Below are 20326 nucleotides of genomic sequence, written 5' to 3' on the forward strand. Positions count from 1 at the left end.
TGTGTGTGTGTGTGTGTGTGTGTGTGTGTGTGTGTGTGTGTGTGTGTGTGTGTGTGTGTGTGCGCGCGCGCGCGCCTCTTATCGCTGCATGTAGTTAGTTTAGTCGGACTGATCCAAATACTGAACAGGCTTCAATGTTCTGTCTAGAATGTGTGGAAGTTTCTAACACTTAATCCTGCACACAGATGTGGTCTGTTAAGCTGCAGCTGAACGACAATGCTCTGTTCACATACAGACGCGCCGTGAAGGACTGTGTGACATTATGCACGTTTGTGCTTCTGCTCAGTCAGCCCTATCGCTGCAAACCAGTTCATAGGACACTCAAGGACGAAGTTGTCTTGCGTGTGTCTACTGAAGTTAGTCTTTCCAGTAAAGCAGGATGCCGTCGTATAGTAGAGATTGTTAGTCTAATTCCACTGCATATTCCTAGGACACAAAGTTTTATTCCGCTTAGATGAAAACATATCTACACATCCTGATTTTATGGTATCGCGTGTAACAAAAAGCAGCGTGTCTGAGATGAATCTAGCGTGTTATCGGTGAATTGTGAGCAAAGTTTCAGAACGATGAAGCGTTGTTATTCCTCATCATCATACGGGATGTTGCTGAGAACATGCACACCGATTTGAAAATACAGAACTTCAGTCAGTAACAGGAACTTGATTGTACTTCTCATAGATGTAAATTACGACAGTTTGATGCTGAATCCTCAACTGTGAAAGGTCTCAGGATCTCAGCGCTGTTGATAAAGTGAGAACAAGACCGTGAGCAGGATTTTGGATTCAACAAGACTTTCTGGTGTGCAAGAAATGTTGTCATCATTTCTTTGCTTCGATCCTCAGCCAGTTAATCTCCGACATGAATTACATTACAGCCTTTGAAGCTTGAATTTAGTGTAATGAATGGGATTATATGGCATCTAAATGAAGGGAAAACGTGTCTCGTTTTAATTAAATGTGTGATTATGACTTGTAAACAGCCGCCACAATTTGCTAAAGGAGAAGCCTGAATTTGAATATGAGGCTACTGACACAGGAGGAACCAACGAATAGCGTTCTGAGTGAACGTGAATGTGACTACAAACTATTTTCTGAATGAATTAATGCACATTGGTAGGATTTAAACAAACACTTTTTATAACCACAACAGGCACTGTATCTTTGTGTATTTAAAAAATAAATAATGAATTAGTCATGGAATGCCATTGTGGCGTCAATGACTGTTGTGTGTTTGTTTCACTGTGTTGAATTAGTTTTAGTGCATTTCTTTTTTGTGAGTTAGTAGGATGACTTTACGAATAGACCCGTAGTATCTGAAATAGTAATATATTGTGTCCTGATTGAAGACACCGTCTAATCATAGTTCTGCCTCTCACTCTTCTTCACTAAAACATGGATGAAAAAGCAGAAATCTGTCACGGATTGAACTAGAAGTTAGTGAGCCAGAGCTGAGCAGACATGATGCGGACCGTGGCCGTCTGGATTCTCTCTGTAAAGAACACTGCCGTATTATAATGAACCCATACATGTTATCAGTCTGAAAGAGGCAGAGCAGGGAAGTGAATGAAAATCTAATCGGACGTGTTTGGCTCATTCCAGAGTTAATGGTGTTTAAACTCTGAGAGAAAAGGGGGCTTTGGCCCGAGAGTCGAGGAGGGGCCAGAGACCTGTGGCACCCTGCCAACAGCCACTAATAGAGCCGTAAAGCAATTACCAGGAAATACTGAGAGAGAGAGAGGTGGATATATAGGACAGAGCAAAGGAAGGAAAGGATTTACAGTATGTTGAGTGGGAGGAAGGAAAAAGGGTAAAGTGAAATTCATGAGGACGAGAAAAGTGGAATTTGTGTCATTTGATACGACCATTAGCTGATAATCAGTTTAGAGAGAGAGAGAGAGAGAGAGAGAGAGAGAGAGAGAGAGAGAGAGAGAGAGAGAGAGAGAGAGAGAGAGAGAGAGAGAGAGAGAGAGAGAGAGAGAGAGAATTGTATCGACAAAGTAATATACATTGCCTGCCTGGCTAATCACCCTCTGTCGTTTGTGAGTCATCACACTTTTAATATATTTACAGGATGTTTTGTTTACCTCTGCTGAAGAAACATGTCGGACCAAGTCACTGGAGATGGAAAACAAGTACATTTAGCAATCGAGCTTGAGCCGCATCTCGTTCTGCACTTGCTTCCAGGCAGCAATCTGTACAGAGTAGAACTGTGTGTGCGTGTGCGTGCGTGCGCGTGTGTGTGCGCGTGTGCGTTTTCGGATTTGTGTGCATCTATTCAAACCAGTCAGAGGACTTTGAATATGCAAAGTGGAAGCCTACCAAATGTTTTGTGGCTTATCAGTCTTTGAGCTCGGCAGCTGCGTGCATCTCTGTTGTATTATTCTGCAATCACGATGCAGCCTTCCTCCAAATACATTAGAGGTGAAAACTACAGAGTATTAAGAAGAAGGGATGATCCCTTGTGAGAAGATTTGTGTTGTTTTGTTTATAGAAGTCAAAGGGAAAAGTATTTGGTGATAAAATGGATCAGTGTTTTTAAATCACTCTGGCTTCGACGCCTTACATTTTCTTTCCTCTAGTAGCTTGTGGCTCATTTTATCATTCCAGTGTTGACACAGTTACTCTTTTATATTTAACAGTTATATCCTTATTATAATTATTTATACTGTGTGTTCAGCTTTGCAAGAAATGCTCCAGTATTGCAGAGAATTTAACGTGTCGCACACAGAATGCGGTAGATTAGTATAAGAAAAGAGATGGAATAATGTCGCCACATCTGCAGATTACTTAACGTGCTTTAAAGAAAATGAGGTCCACAGTTCTAAAACGGGAGCAGATGGCTTGATAAGCTCGCCATTTTCTATTGTATATGAATTTATGCTCTGTGAGTATGTGTGGGCGACAAAGTGTGTACAGTACGGTCTTGATTTTGTTTGCGTGAGCATGAGAACATGTGTGTGGGTGGCTGTTTGTGTGTGTGTGTGTGTGTGTGTTCACTGTTATCTGCAGGGTGCAAGTGAACAAGAGGAGAACACGAAGAGAAAACTTCTGAGTGCTCCTTCGGTGTGAGTCCACCTCTGTTTACGCGCATGCTGACTAACTGAGTGATGAATTCCCGCTGCGCTTTCTCCCACTCAGGCGCAACGATGAGGTGACCCACATTAAGATCCAGAACTCGGGTGACTACTACGACCTGTACGGAGGCGAGAAGTTCGCCACGCTGGCCGAGCTGGTGCAGTATTACACCGAACAACAGGATCTCCTGCGTGAGAGGAACGGCCATGTCATCGAGCTCAAGTACCCACTTAACTGCAAGGACCCGACCTCTGAGAGGTGCCCGACAAACACGAACACCTAGACGTGCAAATGAGTTCACATTTGTATACAGCTAAGCGCTATGTGGATAAATGCATTCAGATAGACACAAACATCTGAGGTCAGCTCTATGTCTGACCTCATTACAGCTGCATATAACTTTCTCCCTGAGCAGATTCTGACAGCTTCAGGGTTGTCATGCCGTAAAACCTCATCCTGCATCGAGAAGCAGCAAAACCAGCTGAGAAATGTTCTGAGTGTAGCAGTCGCAGTATGCTGCTGTGGCCTGAATGCTGTTTGAGAGCCATTTCCTCACTGCAGAGAACACAACTCTGGACAAAATACATGGAACCCTTGTCATTTCTTAAATAGCATTTTGGGGCATGGACATTTGGGGTATTTAATATTATGCAGCAAATGTTAGTGCCCTAAAGGCCGTTTTGAGATCTGTGTGGAATTGCAATAAAGGTCTGCAGGGGGGGGCCACTACCAGAACAATACATCCAGAAGGTTCATTATTATTAATATAGGATCATCACTACAGGGCTGGTTGATATGGTTTCAATTAATATCACAATAGTGATACAGATATTTTCCTCATCCATATCACTATGTGGTAGATCACACATGAAATGATCAGGGCTGATGTGTATAACAGTGAATTACCCACTGTTGGTACATTGAAGAAATGTATAAATCTTGAAAAGCAAAGACAAATATCCTTTTAGCTCTGTTTTGGTCTCCACCAGCTCCAGAACAATCTCCTGTGTTTTAGCTGTTACACTCCACTATGTTCACATGCTGGTTGCTTACGTTGTCTTCTGTTTAGGGATGGATAAATATCTTATAGAGGAATTACAGGAACGGGCACTGAAGTTGCGTGCCGGAAAACAATGATCTGAAAGAGGTTCTCTGTTGTGCTGAGGGGAACTGCAGAGTTGGGCGAACATTCTGCTGTGTGATTTTGTCACGACTGTACATGGGCTCATAAAGAGAGGTGTGCTTAGGCACATCGCTATCTAGAGGCAGTAGGAAGGGATCGTGCCGTTGACCAACAAAAAACTAATCTAAAGTCAATGACGCAGTGTCTTCCTGCTATTTAAAGGGCAATTACTTTGTATATTAAGATGCACCTTCATAGGAGGGTTCACAACAACATTTTAGCATCAAACATCTAATTTCCTGCATTCTGGTGATTTTTAAAAAATGTATTTTTATGCACAGATTTATGGTGGAAATGTTTCTATTTCAGAGAAACACAGAATCCTTTGTCACACACTACTTACCCCACACAGTTTATTCTAACAAAATGTGTCATTGATGAGTCAAGAAGTGCTGCTTTTCTGCCTTGTGTGGACGGTGCACACACGCCTCTGTCCGATCTTAGCATCTCCGTGTGTGTGTGTGTGTGTGTGTGTGTGTGTGTGTGTGTGTGTGTGTGTGTGTGTGTGTGTGTGTGTGTGTGTGTGTGTGTGTGTGTGTGTGTGTGTGTGTGTGTGTGTGTGTGTGTGTGTGTGTGTGTGTGTGTGTGTGTGTGTGTGTGTGTGTGTGTGTGTGTGTGTGTGTGTGTGGTAGTGGGCTACTTCAAAGTTCGCGGGCCTGCTCCCCCGGTGGCGTTTTAAAGCTGATGTCTTCGTGCATTACTCATCGCCTCTCCGGCAGCGCCAGCTTGCAGGCCTGCGCTTAATGCAGCCTTCAGATTCAGCAACCCCCGTCAGCAGACAGCGAAACTGAGTAAACGGACTGCCTTCCTCACAAACCATAACTATTGCATGAATAGTTTGAAGCTTTGAAGCTTCAATCACAACGTTGAGATTCAAATTCTAGTCAAATAAAACAAAAAGAAAAGATGGATGTAATCATTTCCAAAATCCACAACATTTATCTAACATAACAATATTTTCACAGCAGAAAACCGCTCACTTCTACAATTTGCGTAATCCGCCATTTAAATAGCAATATGCCAGTTGCAGACACACCTGGCTTTTAAATGGGAATGGGAGACTGGTTTAATTCATATTATGCCCAAAACACACCTATGATTAATTAAGAGACTAAATACAACCCCTTTGCCCTTTATGTGGTTATGCGCGGTTTACTAACAAATTGTATTGGCCACTCCCTGAATACACTTGCGCCCTGCTGCACTTTGGACCACTAAAGATCCTTCAAATAGGGCCCACCATCACTTCATCCATTGTAACTATAAATATATTAGTTAGTGCAGCTTTAAACTAAATTATTGAATTCTTTTATACGTACTGTTTGGTTAGAATCAACAATTTTAGAAACAATTTGTAAATGTTACTCCAACATGATCATTACAATGCAATTCAGTTGAGCGCTAGAGTATAATATTGGCATACATCACCAGCCAGTTAACTGTTTAAGAGAAGGGCAATAGGAAAGAATCAGTCATGCATTAATAGTAGCAAATACCCAAATGCATCTTCAAACCAACTAAGCGGATGGCGCTGCTGTTTTTGTTTTTGCTCACAAAGTATCCACGCGCTATCCTCCTTCCAGAGACGCTACAAACGCTGGACGCAGCTTTACACTTCATCACACGCTCGCTCCTTCAGTGGGAGTCGAAGGCAGCTGCTGTATTAATGCCAGGAATCCATGCATACAGGAAGGTTTTTAGAAAGCGACATGATCATATTCATATTATCATTTGCAAATCATCACTTTTGAACTGTGTTTGCTATCCTCATACTGAGCAGGTTATGTACACATCTGCACATTGCAAAGTGTACATACGTTTCCATTGAGGTCTAAGAACAACTTGTAATCAACGGTTTGTGTGGTTTCTCTAGTCTACATGCGTCTCTTGTCAGAGCCTCCTACATATTGTTGCTCACCACACAGGAAAAAAAAAAAAGACCCAAAAATGCACCCATGCAGGTTGTTACTGTAACATCAGCAGCTGAGTGAGGCTACAGCAATATAAGAGACACTTTCATTCTCGAGTAGGAGTCTACGCTCACAATGCACTTGTAGATAGACATTATCTTAAACCCAAACGCAACAATATGGGACCTTTTCCCCTTAAGGCAGGAAGTATATTGCTAATCCTCCCCCTCAGTTGGTCAAGTTTCCTTCTCAACTCTTGTTCGTTGTCTCAACAATTTGTCTGCTTTGCAGCAGCGTCTAGCTTTAGGCTGAGCTTCTCCATCTCCACGGAAGGTGAAAAACGAAGACAGTGAAAGCAGCCAGTCTGAAATAATCAACACTGATGCTCACTGTGTCTTTGAAATGGTTGCATATTTTCTTTCATTTTTTGGGGGGGTTTTGATCCTGAATGTCCTCAGCATCACTTTAAGTGGCTGTAATTCATATTTTTACAATAATAATATTATCAAATGACAATGTTAAAGCAACGTCACGGTGTAACCCACAGAGAATTATCACCTGAATCTGCAGCTCCCCTCGGCTTTACGGAGCTTTGTGGTGAGCTTCAGCTCATTGCTTCGCTGTCCTAGTCGCAACTTTGCGTTTTTTCGGCTGCACAGGCAGATGTTTTCAGCTAAAAAGCTTTTGAAACCCAATGTACACTACCTGCTCAGCACCAATCATCAGACAGACGCAGTTAGAGACCAGCTGGTAAACACAGTGAAGCATTTAGCAGCTAAAGGGGCCAGATATTTCCCTCAGGAGCTTTTAGAAACCAAAAACAGACTTAAGATGAGAATGAATTTTGGACTGTTGGCCAGAAACATGACTCCAACTGATTTAGTAACTTCTGGATGTGTATCCTTCAGGTTGTTGGTTTGGATCTTCAGGAATTTAAGCTGTCAGATTGTCATTGAATATGGTTTCAGGGTTCATGTGTTCTCTCCCTGCTGGCCAGGTGGTACCATGGGCACCTGTCTGGACGAGATGCAGAGAAGCTGCTCACAGACAAAGGCAAAGCCGGTAGCTTCCTGGTACGGGAGAGCCAGAGTAAACCGGGCGACTTTGTTCTCTCAGTTCTCACCAATGAGGAGAAACACGAGAACGTGGACCGCAAGACCAAGGTCACCCACGTTATGATCCGCTTCCAGGTGAGATAACTCTTCCCCCACCTCTCAGACTAACTTTGCAAACTTTAAGCAGGTCCTGATGTTTTTAATGCGCTCTAGGAACTCCTCAGACCAGCTGTTACTGTAGTTGGAACTGTTGATGTTTCCCTCCAGCAGGACGGTAAATACGACGTGGGCGGCGGTGAGAGGTTCGACACTCTGGCTGACCTGGTGGATCACTACAAGAAGAACCCCATGGTGGAGAAAAGCGGCATCGTAGTGCACCTCAAACAGGTATGGAAGAGGACAAAAGCATCCAAGTCTGGGCAATCTTCTGCATACTGTGTCATGTCGGCGGTGGTTCATTCAAACCACATGAAAAATGGTGTTTTCTTGTTTTGCTCTGTTGACTTATTTAATTTCCGTGTCCCAACGCGACGACGACGACGACGACAGCCCTTTAACGCCACGAGGATAAACGCAGCCAACATTGAGAACCGGGTACGAGAGCTCAACAAAGTAGCAGACAACTCTGAAAAACCCAAACAAGGATTCTGGGAAGAATTTGAGGTATGTAGCCTCAAAAGTACCAGCGGCAGAATCATTTCTTTCTATCGGGATTTTTGAAGGTCAGCTTTAGGTGCTCTGCGTTCAACAGCTTTATTAAATGAAGTTAAGTGCTGGATGACATGAGTCAGTCATAACTGAGGAAAATGAGTAAATGACTCTTTTGAGTGCTGTCTGCCCTGGGAAGTTTTAATTCCAACTTTGATGGCGTTGTAAACAGTATTTCTATTTGTCATATAAATGTCATATTATACTGCTCAGCTATTTGTGTAGGTTTATGTCTATGTGAGTTATTTGTTTACTTGTCTATCAAGGGAAATGAAAATGTATTTCTGCTGTCTTAACCTTTTTGCGTAATGGTGTTGAAGCTTATCTTGCGGCATGCTCTTACGTTTCTGAATTTATCATTTCCATGCAACTGGCAGGTCATAGATGTGAATCAAATATATTGTGTCGGTGCATAAGCCTGGCCCCATGCCTGGTTTTTACATTACGCGTCTGTCTACAACATCATAGTTACTGATCAGTATCTGGTTGTTGGGTTTCCTGCCCCGGGGTTACAGACTTTATTGAGGTGCGAGTCAATTCCAATGAATTTAAATGACTTACTGCATCCTCTGTGCCGAAGTGCGTGTGTGGGGGGGACACAATATACATGACGTACACAATATTATGCGAGATAGATGAGCTATTAACTGGTCTATCTGGCTTTATATTTAGGTTATGTTATTACAGCTAAACAACTGTAGATAAATGCACAAATGCGTCCAATATGAATTCATGTAGAAGGTATGAAAGAAGAGCTTATTAGACTCTATGCTGAAACACTTCCTCTTAAGTCTGCAACCTGAACACTAATACGTGCAGTGTTTCTGCTCTTACACTCCAGGGTGACCCCTACTGCATTAAATGCCCATTACACTTTTCAAACACAGCATTAAATGTGCTCTGTGCACCTCGAGCTAAATGATGTTATGTTATGTCATTATGTTTCTCCAAACCAAAGCGCAATTGTGTGTTTCGTGTTCGTCTCTGTCGTTGTTGGTGCATTGCTGCATATCTTGCTGAATTGCAGCCACCTGTTGATCAGGGGAATGTCTACTCCATAGAGCTCCTAGAGGTCTAAAACGTCTCCACATGTTTCAGCTAATATGAATGAGTGACCTCAGAATCAATAGTTTATACAGCACATATTCTTTTGTTTTAAACTCTTGTCTTATTAAAAACATCTGACTTTCTAATTTTTCCTTCGTCTTCAACCACCAGGTACTTCAGCAGCAGGAGTGCAAGCTGCTGTATCCCCGGAAAGAAGGCCAGAAGCCAGAAAACAAGAGTAAAAACAGATACAAGAATATCCTCCCCTGTGAGTCACGCAGCAACCTGCCATTTCCTGTCTCTCCAACTTCCTGTGGAAAGAATGACACAAATATACATCAGACCACGTAGAGGCCTCGGCAGAGTGTGGAGATGTTGCTTTGATAGCTCGCAGCCTATCCATTGACATTAGTTTGGAAAAGAAAACCACCAAGTGTGATCTCGGGGAAACGGTGGACATTTTGTTGTGCGTTATTGACCGTTTGACTTTGTGTTTTCAGTCGACACGACTCGGGTTGAACTCAGGGAGGCAGATCCAGATGTTCCTGGTTCAGACTACATCAATGCCAACTACATCAGAGTGAGTCTTCTCGTAGCAGTGTACGGGGTCATTTATCAGCAACTGTGCATTACCAAAAGATGGCAGCAATACACAATGTTCAGTAATCAGGCGAGGTAGTTCGCCTGTCAATGGACAATAGTACCAAAGTTACACATATATCATACAGTAAAATAAACTGCCTATTTTAAAAGTAACAATTTCAAACCTTTTTGTTTTTTAATCGATTACATTGTCTCAGTTGTCGGTGCTTAATTCAATGTATCATTGCCCATGCTGTGCAGAGTATGCATGAAGAGGGGCTTCACGTGGATGAGGGCAAAGTCTTCATCGCCACCCAAGGGTGCCTGCAGAATACGGTGGTGGACTTCTGGAAGATGGTGTATCAGGAGAATACACACGTCATCGTCATGACCACAAAGGAGATAGAGCGAGGACGGGTGAGCAACTGGCACTGAACTTCTGCTAACGTACGTTGTTAGAGTTCAGCTGAGGGCCTGTAGAATATATTGATCTGTACACATCATGTTGTACTGGAAAGGTAAATGAATGAAGTAGAAATGTTTCGATACGTTATATTTCCGAGCAAGGAGCTTCTTTGTCTCTCCCCAACTCTTTCATGTGTGCTTTCTCAAGCATTTACTCCTAGATGGTCTCTCTGTTGCACTCCTTACTCCATTGCTGTTGTTTGCTTGTAATGATGGAAGTCAAGGAACTGAAGGGAACGCCCCGCTTCTATAACGTGAAATCCATTACACTAGTCAAGTGTCGTTCATCTAGAAGGTGCCTTAACAAAGTGCAGAGCAGCAGACGATAACAGGACAAATACGAACAAGCGGTGGACGGTTTTAGAGTCTCATGAGGAGCCAAATGCTGTTTCAGGGAAACTAGGGGACACAAAAAGTCCCAATTGTTTCAATTTAATGACAAAGTATTAAGACCTGGTGTTGACCGTTCCAAATCATTATTGCTCGAACTGCTTGTCAACCATTTTGTTCCTACATTCTCAGTTAAAGGACAATAGCTGATTCTGAGAGACGGGGGGATACGTGCAATGGGGTGTGTGTGTGTGTCCGTGTGTCAGACAAGGATAGTATGACAGTTAAGCTGATTGGAAAGCTGCTTGAGCTGCTTCTTCTTTTTTTTTTTTTTGATTGTCTAATACCCACCAACCTCTCTCTGCCCTCCCTCTCTGTTTTTCCTCCGATTTAGAACAAATGTGTCCGTTACTGGCCCGACCTCCTCGGCACTAAGGAGTTTGGGAACGTGCAGGTGAGGAACGTGGACGAGCAGCCAGCACAAGACTACATCCTGAGGAAGCTGGAGGTGACCCGTCTGGACCGGGTAGGGAAAGCTGTGCACTCCGAGTTGACCCACTGACCTGCGGTCAGATTATCTAACCCATCACACACACAATCCCACAGCACGTGCTTGTGTTTACTAGAGGATCGACTGAACGGATCTCATGAAAATCAAATAGAGCAAATGGTAGATAGCAGAAGACAATGTAGCCAAGATTATCTTCCAGTGAATAAAATAAAAATACATTTGACTTTAGAGTTGTTCTTTTATACATGAATACAATAAGGAGCAAACTAAGGGTTGTTGTGTGCACAGTGTCTATCCAATCAATTCTGTATAGAAGCTGTTGCTTTGATCACAGTAGTTAATCTGTTTGAACTTCATTTAAAAGGGAGGTATTGATGTGTAATGTCTGCCAATCCTGTCTGAGATTAACCCAGCAATATGGGCTCCAAAGAGTTCCCCCCAACTGATGCTTCTAACCTTAATGTTCGTGTTCAGGTGAGTGACGGCTACCATCACGAGTCTGTTGACATATCACATGTTAATCTCCTGTAAAAGCAGAAGACTCAAGTGGACAGTGTAGTCCTTTCACGTTTCTGCATGTTCAGGTCCACACAGTGTAAAGATTTAGTTTCACTGAAATGAGGCATGTTTTATACTGTTGTAATCCTTTACTTTATACTGCTCGGATGTATTCGTCCCTCAGCATGAGACCACTGTAAGAAATTGGGGACAGAATCCACAATTCTCATTTTGCTCAAAAACATATTCCAGCATTCATTAGCAGTGGCGTAATTGCAATTCTACTACTACAATAACAGTTACAGCAGCAAAGTCTGCATGTGGCCACCAGAGAGTGTCCCTCCATTACAGTACAGCCAGTCCAAGCCAACACAAAGATGGAAATTAATAGTGACTGTAATTTGGGGGGAAAAAAACACTTTGGCTAAATCAAACTATCATATTAGCTTTGGCTAAACTTCGGAAACCATGCTTGGAATGAGTGTTGTGTATTTAGACCCGTATTCCTTTCAGTAAGCCTTTTAATGAGCTCTGCAGATCCATTATGGAGAGGAAGCAGAAGGAAGACATGTCAGAATACATGGTACATGCCCAAAGTCAACATAATTACAACAACTTCAGCTCATCATCTTTATTTTGCTGTGATTTTCTTGTAGAGGGAGCCTCTGAGGTACATCTGGCACTACCAGTACCTGAGTTGGCCGGACCACGGGGTGCCCAATGAGCCCGGCGGCGTCCTCTGGTTCCTCGAGGAGGTCAACCGCACCCAGAGTACCATTCCAGACACTGGACCCATTGTCGTCCACTGCAGGTACAAGCAGTTTTACAATATGAAGCGTAGAGTTGGGATTTAAGAAACTGGTCATAAGTTAATTATTGCTGGGTCAGGTAGAAGTAGAGGTGATCTGCCAACACGACTCTTCAGCAGATGGAAAGAGATGCGTGGCTCTGTGGCACATTGGACTTCTAGTTAAAAACAGGAGAAGTGATTCAAAAGTTGTGTGTTTGAGACCCAGACCAGAGTCTACCGTGTCCTTTTATTAAAGTTGAATCTAATCTAAAAGGCAATTACTTGAATCCCATCTTGTGTGCAACCATCTGTGTACACACACACATGCACGTGTGTGCACGCCGGGCAGGAATTTCCCGTTTGGGTAAACCCCTCTGTGGGTCACTGTTTGTTCTTCTCCTTTTTGTTCTTCTTCCCTGTGTTGACTCAATTTTCCATGAGATGGCAAAATGATTGTGGACTCTGGAAACTTGCCTCGCTATATGAATGTATGAAATTAGGATTTCATGAAATATGGTTTCAATTGGCCACTTGGGTGTGCTATAATTACACGGTGTCCTGCTTATTGGCAATACACCAAACTAGCACCATCAAAACATTCTTAATTAGCTTTATTTCCCTTTAACCTCCTGCCACCTGCAGCTGTATGTTACTTCTTTTGCAGTATACTATTACTCCATGTAGATGTCAGCATGACCACTCACTAATCCACAGGAACTATTTGAAATAGCACAATCTGGTTTAGTTGTGCTGTAGTCAGGGTTTTGATATTTATTTCACAGCAGACAAGTGACTGATGGTGATGATGATAATACACTTTATTTGTATATCACCTTTCATACAATAAATGCAGCACAAGTGCTTTACAATAAAGGAAAATAATCCATTTTAAATGAGATGGAAAATAACACACACTTGATTTAAATATGAATTGGATCAAATGGAACACATGGAATGCTCAACACAAGCTGGGAAATAAAACCCAGTGAATACTGATAATAATATCAAGTTCCGTCGTATCACAGCGTCTCCATTCTCTTTTTCCTTGTTCCTGTCTTTTCTTTTCAGTTAATAGCAAATGAATGTTGCAATAGATTTGTCCATTTGTTGTGCTTTCGTGTATTTCGCCATACCAGTCCCCCGCCGACATGTACTACAAACATGACGACAGATTGACAGAAGACATTTGAGTCATGACCCTCACTGATCCGTCAGCTGCTGATGAATTAATGTTACTGTGGGGAAAACAACACTGAGTTGAGCGGCGTTCTCGAGGGGCTCCGACAGCATTTTATATGCGACACAACAACAAACTCGAGGTTATTGCTGTTGGCAAGTGAAACCATATATTTCATAACCTCAGACTCTCATGTGTTGCTTCCATTATTGCTTCCATGGGTTGGGAAAGGTCTTGATGCTTATGTAACATAACTATTTGGATCAAATTAAATATGCAGTTTGATTTTTCTCTTATTTCCTTAAAGTGTTTGACTCGACTTTGCTCCGCTTTTTGTTCTGTTGTCCCCGCAGTGCAGGCATCGGCAGGACGGGCACCATCATCGTCGTTGACATCCTAATTGACGTTATTAACCGCCAAGGTGGGAGACCCGTTTCGAAATACGAAACGTACACACTTTTTATTTTGCAATCCTTTGTACTGTATCGCTGCTCATTTTCTGGATTTGTGTGCGTGTTTAGGTCTAGATTGTGACATCGACATCCCGAAGACCATCCAGAGGGTAAGGCAGCAGAGGTCCGGCATGGTGCAGACAGAGGCCCAGTATAAGTTCATCTACATGGCTGTGCAGCAGTACATAGACACAGCTCAGAAGAGGCTGGAGGAGGAGCAGGTACTGCACCACACAAGAAGTCAACGTTACAGTGGCGTTTCCAAAGACGGAGCTTTCTAGCCTGGGAACTGAGTCTGAGTCATGTTGTCTCACTTTGCAGAGGAATAAGTTGAAGGAGAGGGAATATTCCAATATCAAATACCCCCAGATGACCAACTCGAGGTCCAAGCCCAACATGACATCATCACGCTCTTCTTCGGTGTAAGTATGATGCATACCATGATGAAGTGACGATTGAACTTTTTGATCACAGAACGTTAAGCGGAACATGTTCAATTGTTTTGTCAGTGAATCCTTCTGCTGTGTGTTGTTGTAGGATGACAAACGATGATTCGTCGAGTGTGTACGAGAACATTAACTTTAAAAGCCCTCAGACGTCTTTTAGCAGCAACACCAGGAGATAAAACGCTGTCCACATCTCTCCGTCTGCCTCTCTGTAAGTACCTTGTGAATTTCATTCCAAATAGTTTGCTCCTCACTGTGTGCTGTGGCAAAATACATTCAGAATATTTTGTCTAAAAGCTGGCACTGGGGATTTTCCTCCTGCAAAAGTGAATATCTTTACAAAGGTAAAGAACATGGAATAATGCTGGATCCTTTTATTTTTTGAATGGTATTGTGAATGTTTTATGTGGAAGAAAAAGTGCCTAACGCTTCTACAATCAGAAAGATTGTTCAGTTTCTTCCAGTGAGTCAAATTCATTTTATAAGGGTTATGCTTTTTTTTTTAAGGGTTCAAATAATAGCGTGGCCAGGAGTGGCTGAGCTGCTCTAAAAGAAAACATGAGCTCCCCTTAAAGCAACAAAAGATTCAATTTAAGCTCAAATTATAATCAGCCTTGATTCTCACAAACCCCTTCTTGTCTCTCTCATAGCGGTTAATAAAGCAGACCGTGTTTAGGCGAGTGAGTCGTGGCTTTGGGTCATCTGCAGAAAACATATATGACAGGGTTTCAATTACCAGTAAATATAAAATGCACATTACATGAATTTAGCTAATTTAGTTTCGCACATTTTGAATAGTTGTTTCTGTGTTGAAATACTCCGCTTATAGCACTTACCAATATAGATTGGTATTGGTTTATAGATCTCTTATAATCTTATAGATCTGTAAAGTGTGCTTTCTGCTTTGGTCAAAATAATGACGGAGTTAATGATATCTATAAAAGCATATCTTCTGTCAGAGTTTGTAAGTCTTTTTATAGTTCCTTATATGTTATTGAGTTAAATGTTGTTGTTCCTTTGGCTATCTAGTTTTTTGAAGCTTGAAATTAAGAAAAAGGAGTCTTGAGAGAATTTTCAATTTGACAGATTCAATTCTTTGAGTGAGACTCTTCAAACTCAGTATACCTGATTTTATTTTGGCCTAAAGCATCATGATAAATCGTAATTGCTAATGTGGAATCTTCTTTGGATATCAGTACACCTCGATATGTCAGTGTAGTTTGGTCCCATTTCCAATGAAATTGAATGTGCAGTTGTTTTCATGGAGTATAGTCTAATGTAAAAATCTGGGTTGTGTGAACATTGTATATCCTGCATATTTACAAAAAGTGTCCAAAAGCTCAAGCAGCAAATGCATCAGAACTTAAATATACCAGAACATTGTCTGCATCCAATGAAATCTTATGTTCCTCATTTATAGGAACGTCTTTAAAGGTTTCCACTCAGCAAGGGCTTCAATACAAGTGCAGAAAGCAGTGGTGACATCCTGCAGCTTTTCCTTGTGCTTCCTTCTAATTCAACAGTGTTCTAGTGACAAGTACACGTTTATTTATATCTAGGCAGTGGGATTATTGAGTAGTGTACTAATATCTTTAACAAACTCATCACGGAATCAAGAACCTTGTACAAAAACCTCCAACTTATGGAATCAAAGGCCTTTTCCCACATCCAGACTGACCAATAAGGACTCAATATGTGCAGCAAACGTCACGATATTATCGTGGTGTTCGTCTCTCTAGATTAACGCTGTCTGATCAGCGGATAAGCTGGGGGAGGACCTTTTATCTGCCTGGAGTCTGCAGAAGACTCACTTTGACCATTTCAAAGAAAAGCCAATTTATTCCGTTTTGCTTATATACACGTTTTTTTGTAATTTGTGCTATCTACCTGTTGTTAAGGGGGCATACAAGATGTTAGAAAGGTTCCTGTTATTTTTAACCTATTTGTAACTATTTGTGGTCCCCACTGAACCTCACATGCAAAGGTCATTATAAAGGCAATAAAGGTTGATGAATTTCTGACTGGTTGAAAGCACTGCAACCATAAACTTGAATAATTAAAATCCAAACACACATGGTCTCCAGATAACCTGGCAAGTGCAGTAAAGGCTGCCTTTAGCTCCGTATCATGAATTACATCATCTCCTCGTGTCCATGATTCACAGTGACACCAGCCGTTAACTCCACTTGTCGGCCCGTCTGTTTGTGTTTGCTTCAGTTCCAGCGGAGATGTCGCTTCATCAGCGCCTGAAAATCCCACGAGGGAGTGTGTTGCTCTGACTGCACCCCACATCAGTGGACCCTGCCTGGGCTGAAGGTGGTGAGCTGACCCCTCCCTCCTGCTGCCGTCCTGCTGGACCTCTCTGTCTGGAGTCAAACCTTACCCTCCATAGAGAGGATGACTCTACAGCATAGTGCTCTCGCTCAGGGCCCTTGTCCCTCCTCCCCCTTACTCCCCCTATACCTCTCCAGCCTCTTCCTCTCTTAACCAGCGCAAGTGCCTTGTCACAAGATGTGTCTGTAATCTCGCCTCCCCCGACCTGCTGTTACATCTCTACTGTTACTACTTTCCAAATCCTGGGAATCCAATTTAACGGGAGAAACGAACAGTTTTTGCGTGAGGGCTGTGAAACGTGGAGTCTGTCCCGGCCTGAACCGAACAGAACTGTACGGGACCCAAGAAGAGGTCGAAGCCAAGCTTTTTGTGTGCTTGTTGCCAGAAGTCACTCTTGTTTGCTTTCCCTCTTTCTCTGTCTTTCATTTGAACTCTAAACCCTGAGACTGTTTTTGCGGCATTCTAGCTCTCCAGCTGTGGTGGTTATTAATGTGGCTGCTGAGTGATAGCAAGGGCAGTTATGTAACCTGCTACAGCACCCTGAGGCACAGGGAAGGCAAGCAAGCCCTCTTCTTCCAAACAAAATTTGACATAATTTCAGGTGAACAAGTGGTCTCTTATATATATATATTTTTGAAGATGTGACTGATTGTCCAAAGTTCTGTTGTTAAAGGATCATGCAAATCAGCTAAACAATGTAACAGAAGTTGAGTCCATTTTTGGTGACTTCTTGTGGTTATTGAGACATACACATCAGTCCTGTCTGTCATCTGAACAGGGTCTGCAGCTGGTCCCACTTTGAGTACAAACTCATTCATGTAAATGTATTTGTTTTGGTCTGCCCTTTTAAATCAGCTAGTTTTTAAAAAGTATTGTGGTTTTAATTGATACTCTTGGTATCATGGTTGTGTAACATATTAGATGTTGATTTACACAAACGCATATATATATATATATATATATATATATATATATATATATATATATATATATATATATATATATATATATACTAAATTGAAAACGATCATGTTAAAGCACAGTTGTAGTTTGATTTACCCATAGATTGTAAAAGTAGTTTGAAGTTCACATCTGACAGGGAGCAGGTGGAGAGGATTCCTGAATGGATGTTTGGTGTTCAGCATGGCTTACCGCCGTCTCTCAGCCTCGGCGGACTGGCTGTCCTCGTTAATCAGCAGGTCTGATGCAGTTCAACATCTGTCGGAGGAGATGGTCACAAGGAGACAAGGGAAAGGGGGCGATTACAGTGGGCCAGATGGCCATCTGCCTGAGATTGAAGAATAGATTTGACTCCAAAAAGTAATTTAGAAGATGGCCATAATCCAGGCTTGATGATAGTGGGGCGAGTAAGCCGACGTCATTGATGTGATAACGAAGACGGCGGTGCCGCGGAGCACTGAGCCCTTTGCACTGTCTGGCAGATTGTTTGCTATTTTTAGCCTCCCAGGATCAGCACCAAAATATCCTCCTCAAATACAATCGCACATGTGTCGGTGAAATCTGACCTAGCTCTTTTAGAAACGTAATGACGTAATGTCCTGAAGTCTGTCACATTTACAACGTCTCTCACAATAGGAAGATGTCATTTCTTCTTTAAAGCATCAAAATAAGCCACGAATGAGCACCTGTTAGTGGTTTCTGTGCTCAAACCATTCATCTTTCTCCACAAACAGAAATGTTTGACTAACCAGGTCAAGGACACGCACAGAGTGGACTCGCCTTGTTTTCTAGACCAGCTTCTGCTTCTGCTGCTGCTGCAGCTCGTGATTCTTAAAGATAAGAGATTTGAAAAACCGCTAAGTGTAATCAAAAATGTACTGGAATAATAGTACTCAGTCAGTGCACTCTAATAAACAGTAATTTGATACTGTTGACCTTGTGGGGGATATTAATATAAAGCAATAGTATAACCTGCAGCAGCCATATCATCCTGTGTGACGAGCGAGTTCCGTCTCTTAAAGGCTTACAAAAGCACAGAGTCATTGTGATTAAGGTCACAGGTGTTGTCTATGTCGAGATGTCACTTGTCTGTCAGCATGGAGAGGTTTCCCCGTATAAACTCTTGCCAATGTGTTTTGATGGTTGATTCCTTTTGTGAATAAAAGCTGTTTTATGAAGTGTGAGGAGTTGATGCCCTGTGTCAGTGAAGGCCTATGTCTGTCTAGAAATACATGCTGCACCACTTGATGTACTTCAGTTGAATCTGGACGATGACGATGTGTGGATCCTTCAGGTTTTTGTCCTTTTCCTATCTGAACTGTGATCTTTGTCCGAGGAATGACTTTTGTAGTTTTGTTTCTGTGTTTCTGAACCATCTTGCGCTGTAGATGATTTAGATTTTTACTGTATTTCACTTTGCCTCTATGGGTCAATTTTTATTTTCATGATATGATGATGAAACATCAATACTTGAAAGTGTGAAACTGCTGAATCTTTGGCCTCAGGCTGCGTTTGGATGTCCATTGACTGTGGAAGTATTTTTGGTAGTGCACTAGACTTTTCAGTGTTTTTTTTCTGTTTTTTTTCTTGTTTCACTTAAAAATATTTTTTCTAATTGAATGTTTTATCCACTCTTGCATTTTATATTGTGTCTGAATTATTATTATTACTATTATTATTGGTGTAATTTCACCATTGAGAAGTACATTTTGGCTCGGAGTTGAACAGCATACATGGAGGTATGCAGTAGTAACACGGTATTTTCTTTCTGTTTGTCCTCTTACATTTACTTGAACATAATGTCAATGTCTTTTTGTGTTGATGACTTGTTTCTCTGTCGGTTGCAGTATGCCTGAAGTGAGTAGTGGTATACTGAGTGCTCCCATGTTGTCCAGGAGACTCTTCCCCTTTTTCCTCTTCTTGCACTGGCTCTGCCCAGACGCCTTTTTCTGCTGTATAGGCTACAACTGCTGATGCAATGAGCTGCCAGAAATGGCATTAAAATGGTTTATTATCATATAGTTTAATAAAAATCTATGATGCCACTATGTTAAGTTACACATGGATTTTGCTTGTTTCTGTTGTGTTTGCTTGTCAACCTGGGGCAGTTTTTTTTTCTACCTGGTGTGTGGCGTGGCGCGGCGCACAAGCATCTTGCCTCTGGGTGCAGTCCCTGTAGCGGAGCAGAGAACACGGGACAGTGTGGTATGAAGATACTGTGGCTCTCCATTGTATCCACTATGGTTTTCTCTTCGGTTGGAAAAAAAGTACCACACTGAATGATGGCTGAGAATATTGCTCAACCAACAAAAAGTGAACTAATATTGAAAAGCGAGGTAGAAAATGCATTCCAGAAAAACACCAATTTAAAGGGTAATTGTTTCATGGCTCAAGGGGACTGTGGACATTGTGCTTTAGAGCTCGCGATAAAATAAAAAAAGGGGAAAAACACAAGAGTGAGTTTGAAGTTGGTGTATCTGTTATTTTTTAAATTTTAACACAAGCCACATTAAGTTTTGAATAAAACCGTTTTATAGGCCGTTTATTCTGCTATACTCGAGTGAAGGGAAAACTTAAAGAGACTTCAGAACAGGCATCTATTTTGAAAATGTAAAATTTAAATGCCCTTGAGCGAAATGAGGCCAACTAACAATATGCTTTTATTCATTCTTTTACATTCAATATTTATTACTGTCTTATTTTTTACTTTTATTCATTTAGGGCGAAAACATCCCCAACCCAGTTTGAAGCCATTACTTTCCTATTTGTTAACCGAACAATGTTTACTGGCAGTTAACATGGTG

The 20326-nt window shown here is 41.9% G+C and overlaps 1 protein-coding gene across 1 annotated transcript in view; it reads left to right on the forward strand.

Annotated features, from left to right (window-relative positions):
* The window catches only part of ptpn11b (protein tyrosine phosphatase non-receptor type 11b), a 32859-nt gene extending 15362 nt beyond the window's left edge, over positions 1-17497 (forward strand). Inside the window, exons 3-16 of the mRNA XM_079173791.1 lie at positions 3138-3332; positions 7165-7357; positions 7493-7609; positions 7772-7885; positions 9149-9245; positions 9478-9557; positions 9821-9976; positions 10749-10880; positions 12020-12174; positions 13684-13751; positions 13852-14003; positions 14104-14204; positions 14320-14439; positions 16446-17497. Coding sequence (XP_079029917.1) covers positions 3138-3332; positions 7165-7357; positions 7493-7609; positions 7772-7885; positions 9149-9245; positions 9478-9557; positions 9821-9976; positions 10749-10880; positions 12020-12174; positions 13684-13751; positions 13852-14003; positions 14104-14204; positions 14320-14407 — 1648 coding nt within the window. The 3' untranslated portion in view covers positions 14408-14439; positions 16446-17497. The remainder of the gene's footprint in view (positions 1-3137; positions 3333-7164; positions 7358-7492; positions 7610-7771; positions 7886-9148; positions 9246-9477; positions 9558-9820; positions 9977-10748; positions 10881-12019; positions 12175-13683; positions 13752-13851; positions 14004-14103; positions 14205-14319; positions 14440-16445) is intronic.
* The last annotated feature ends 2829 nt before the right edge of the window (positions 17498-20326 follow it).

The sequence above is a fragment of the Pholis gunnellus genome (genome assembly GCF_910591455.1).
Source record: "Pholis gunnellus genome assembly, chromosome: 2".
NCBI classification, from domain to species: Eukaryota; Metazoa; Chordata; class Actinopteri; order Perciformes; family Pholidae; genus Pholis; species Pholis gunnellus.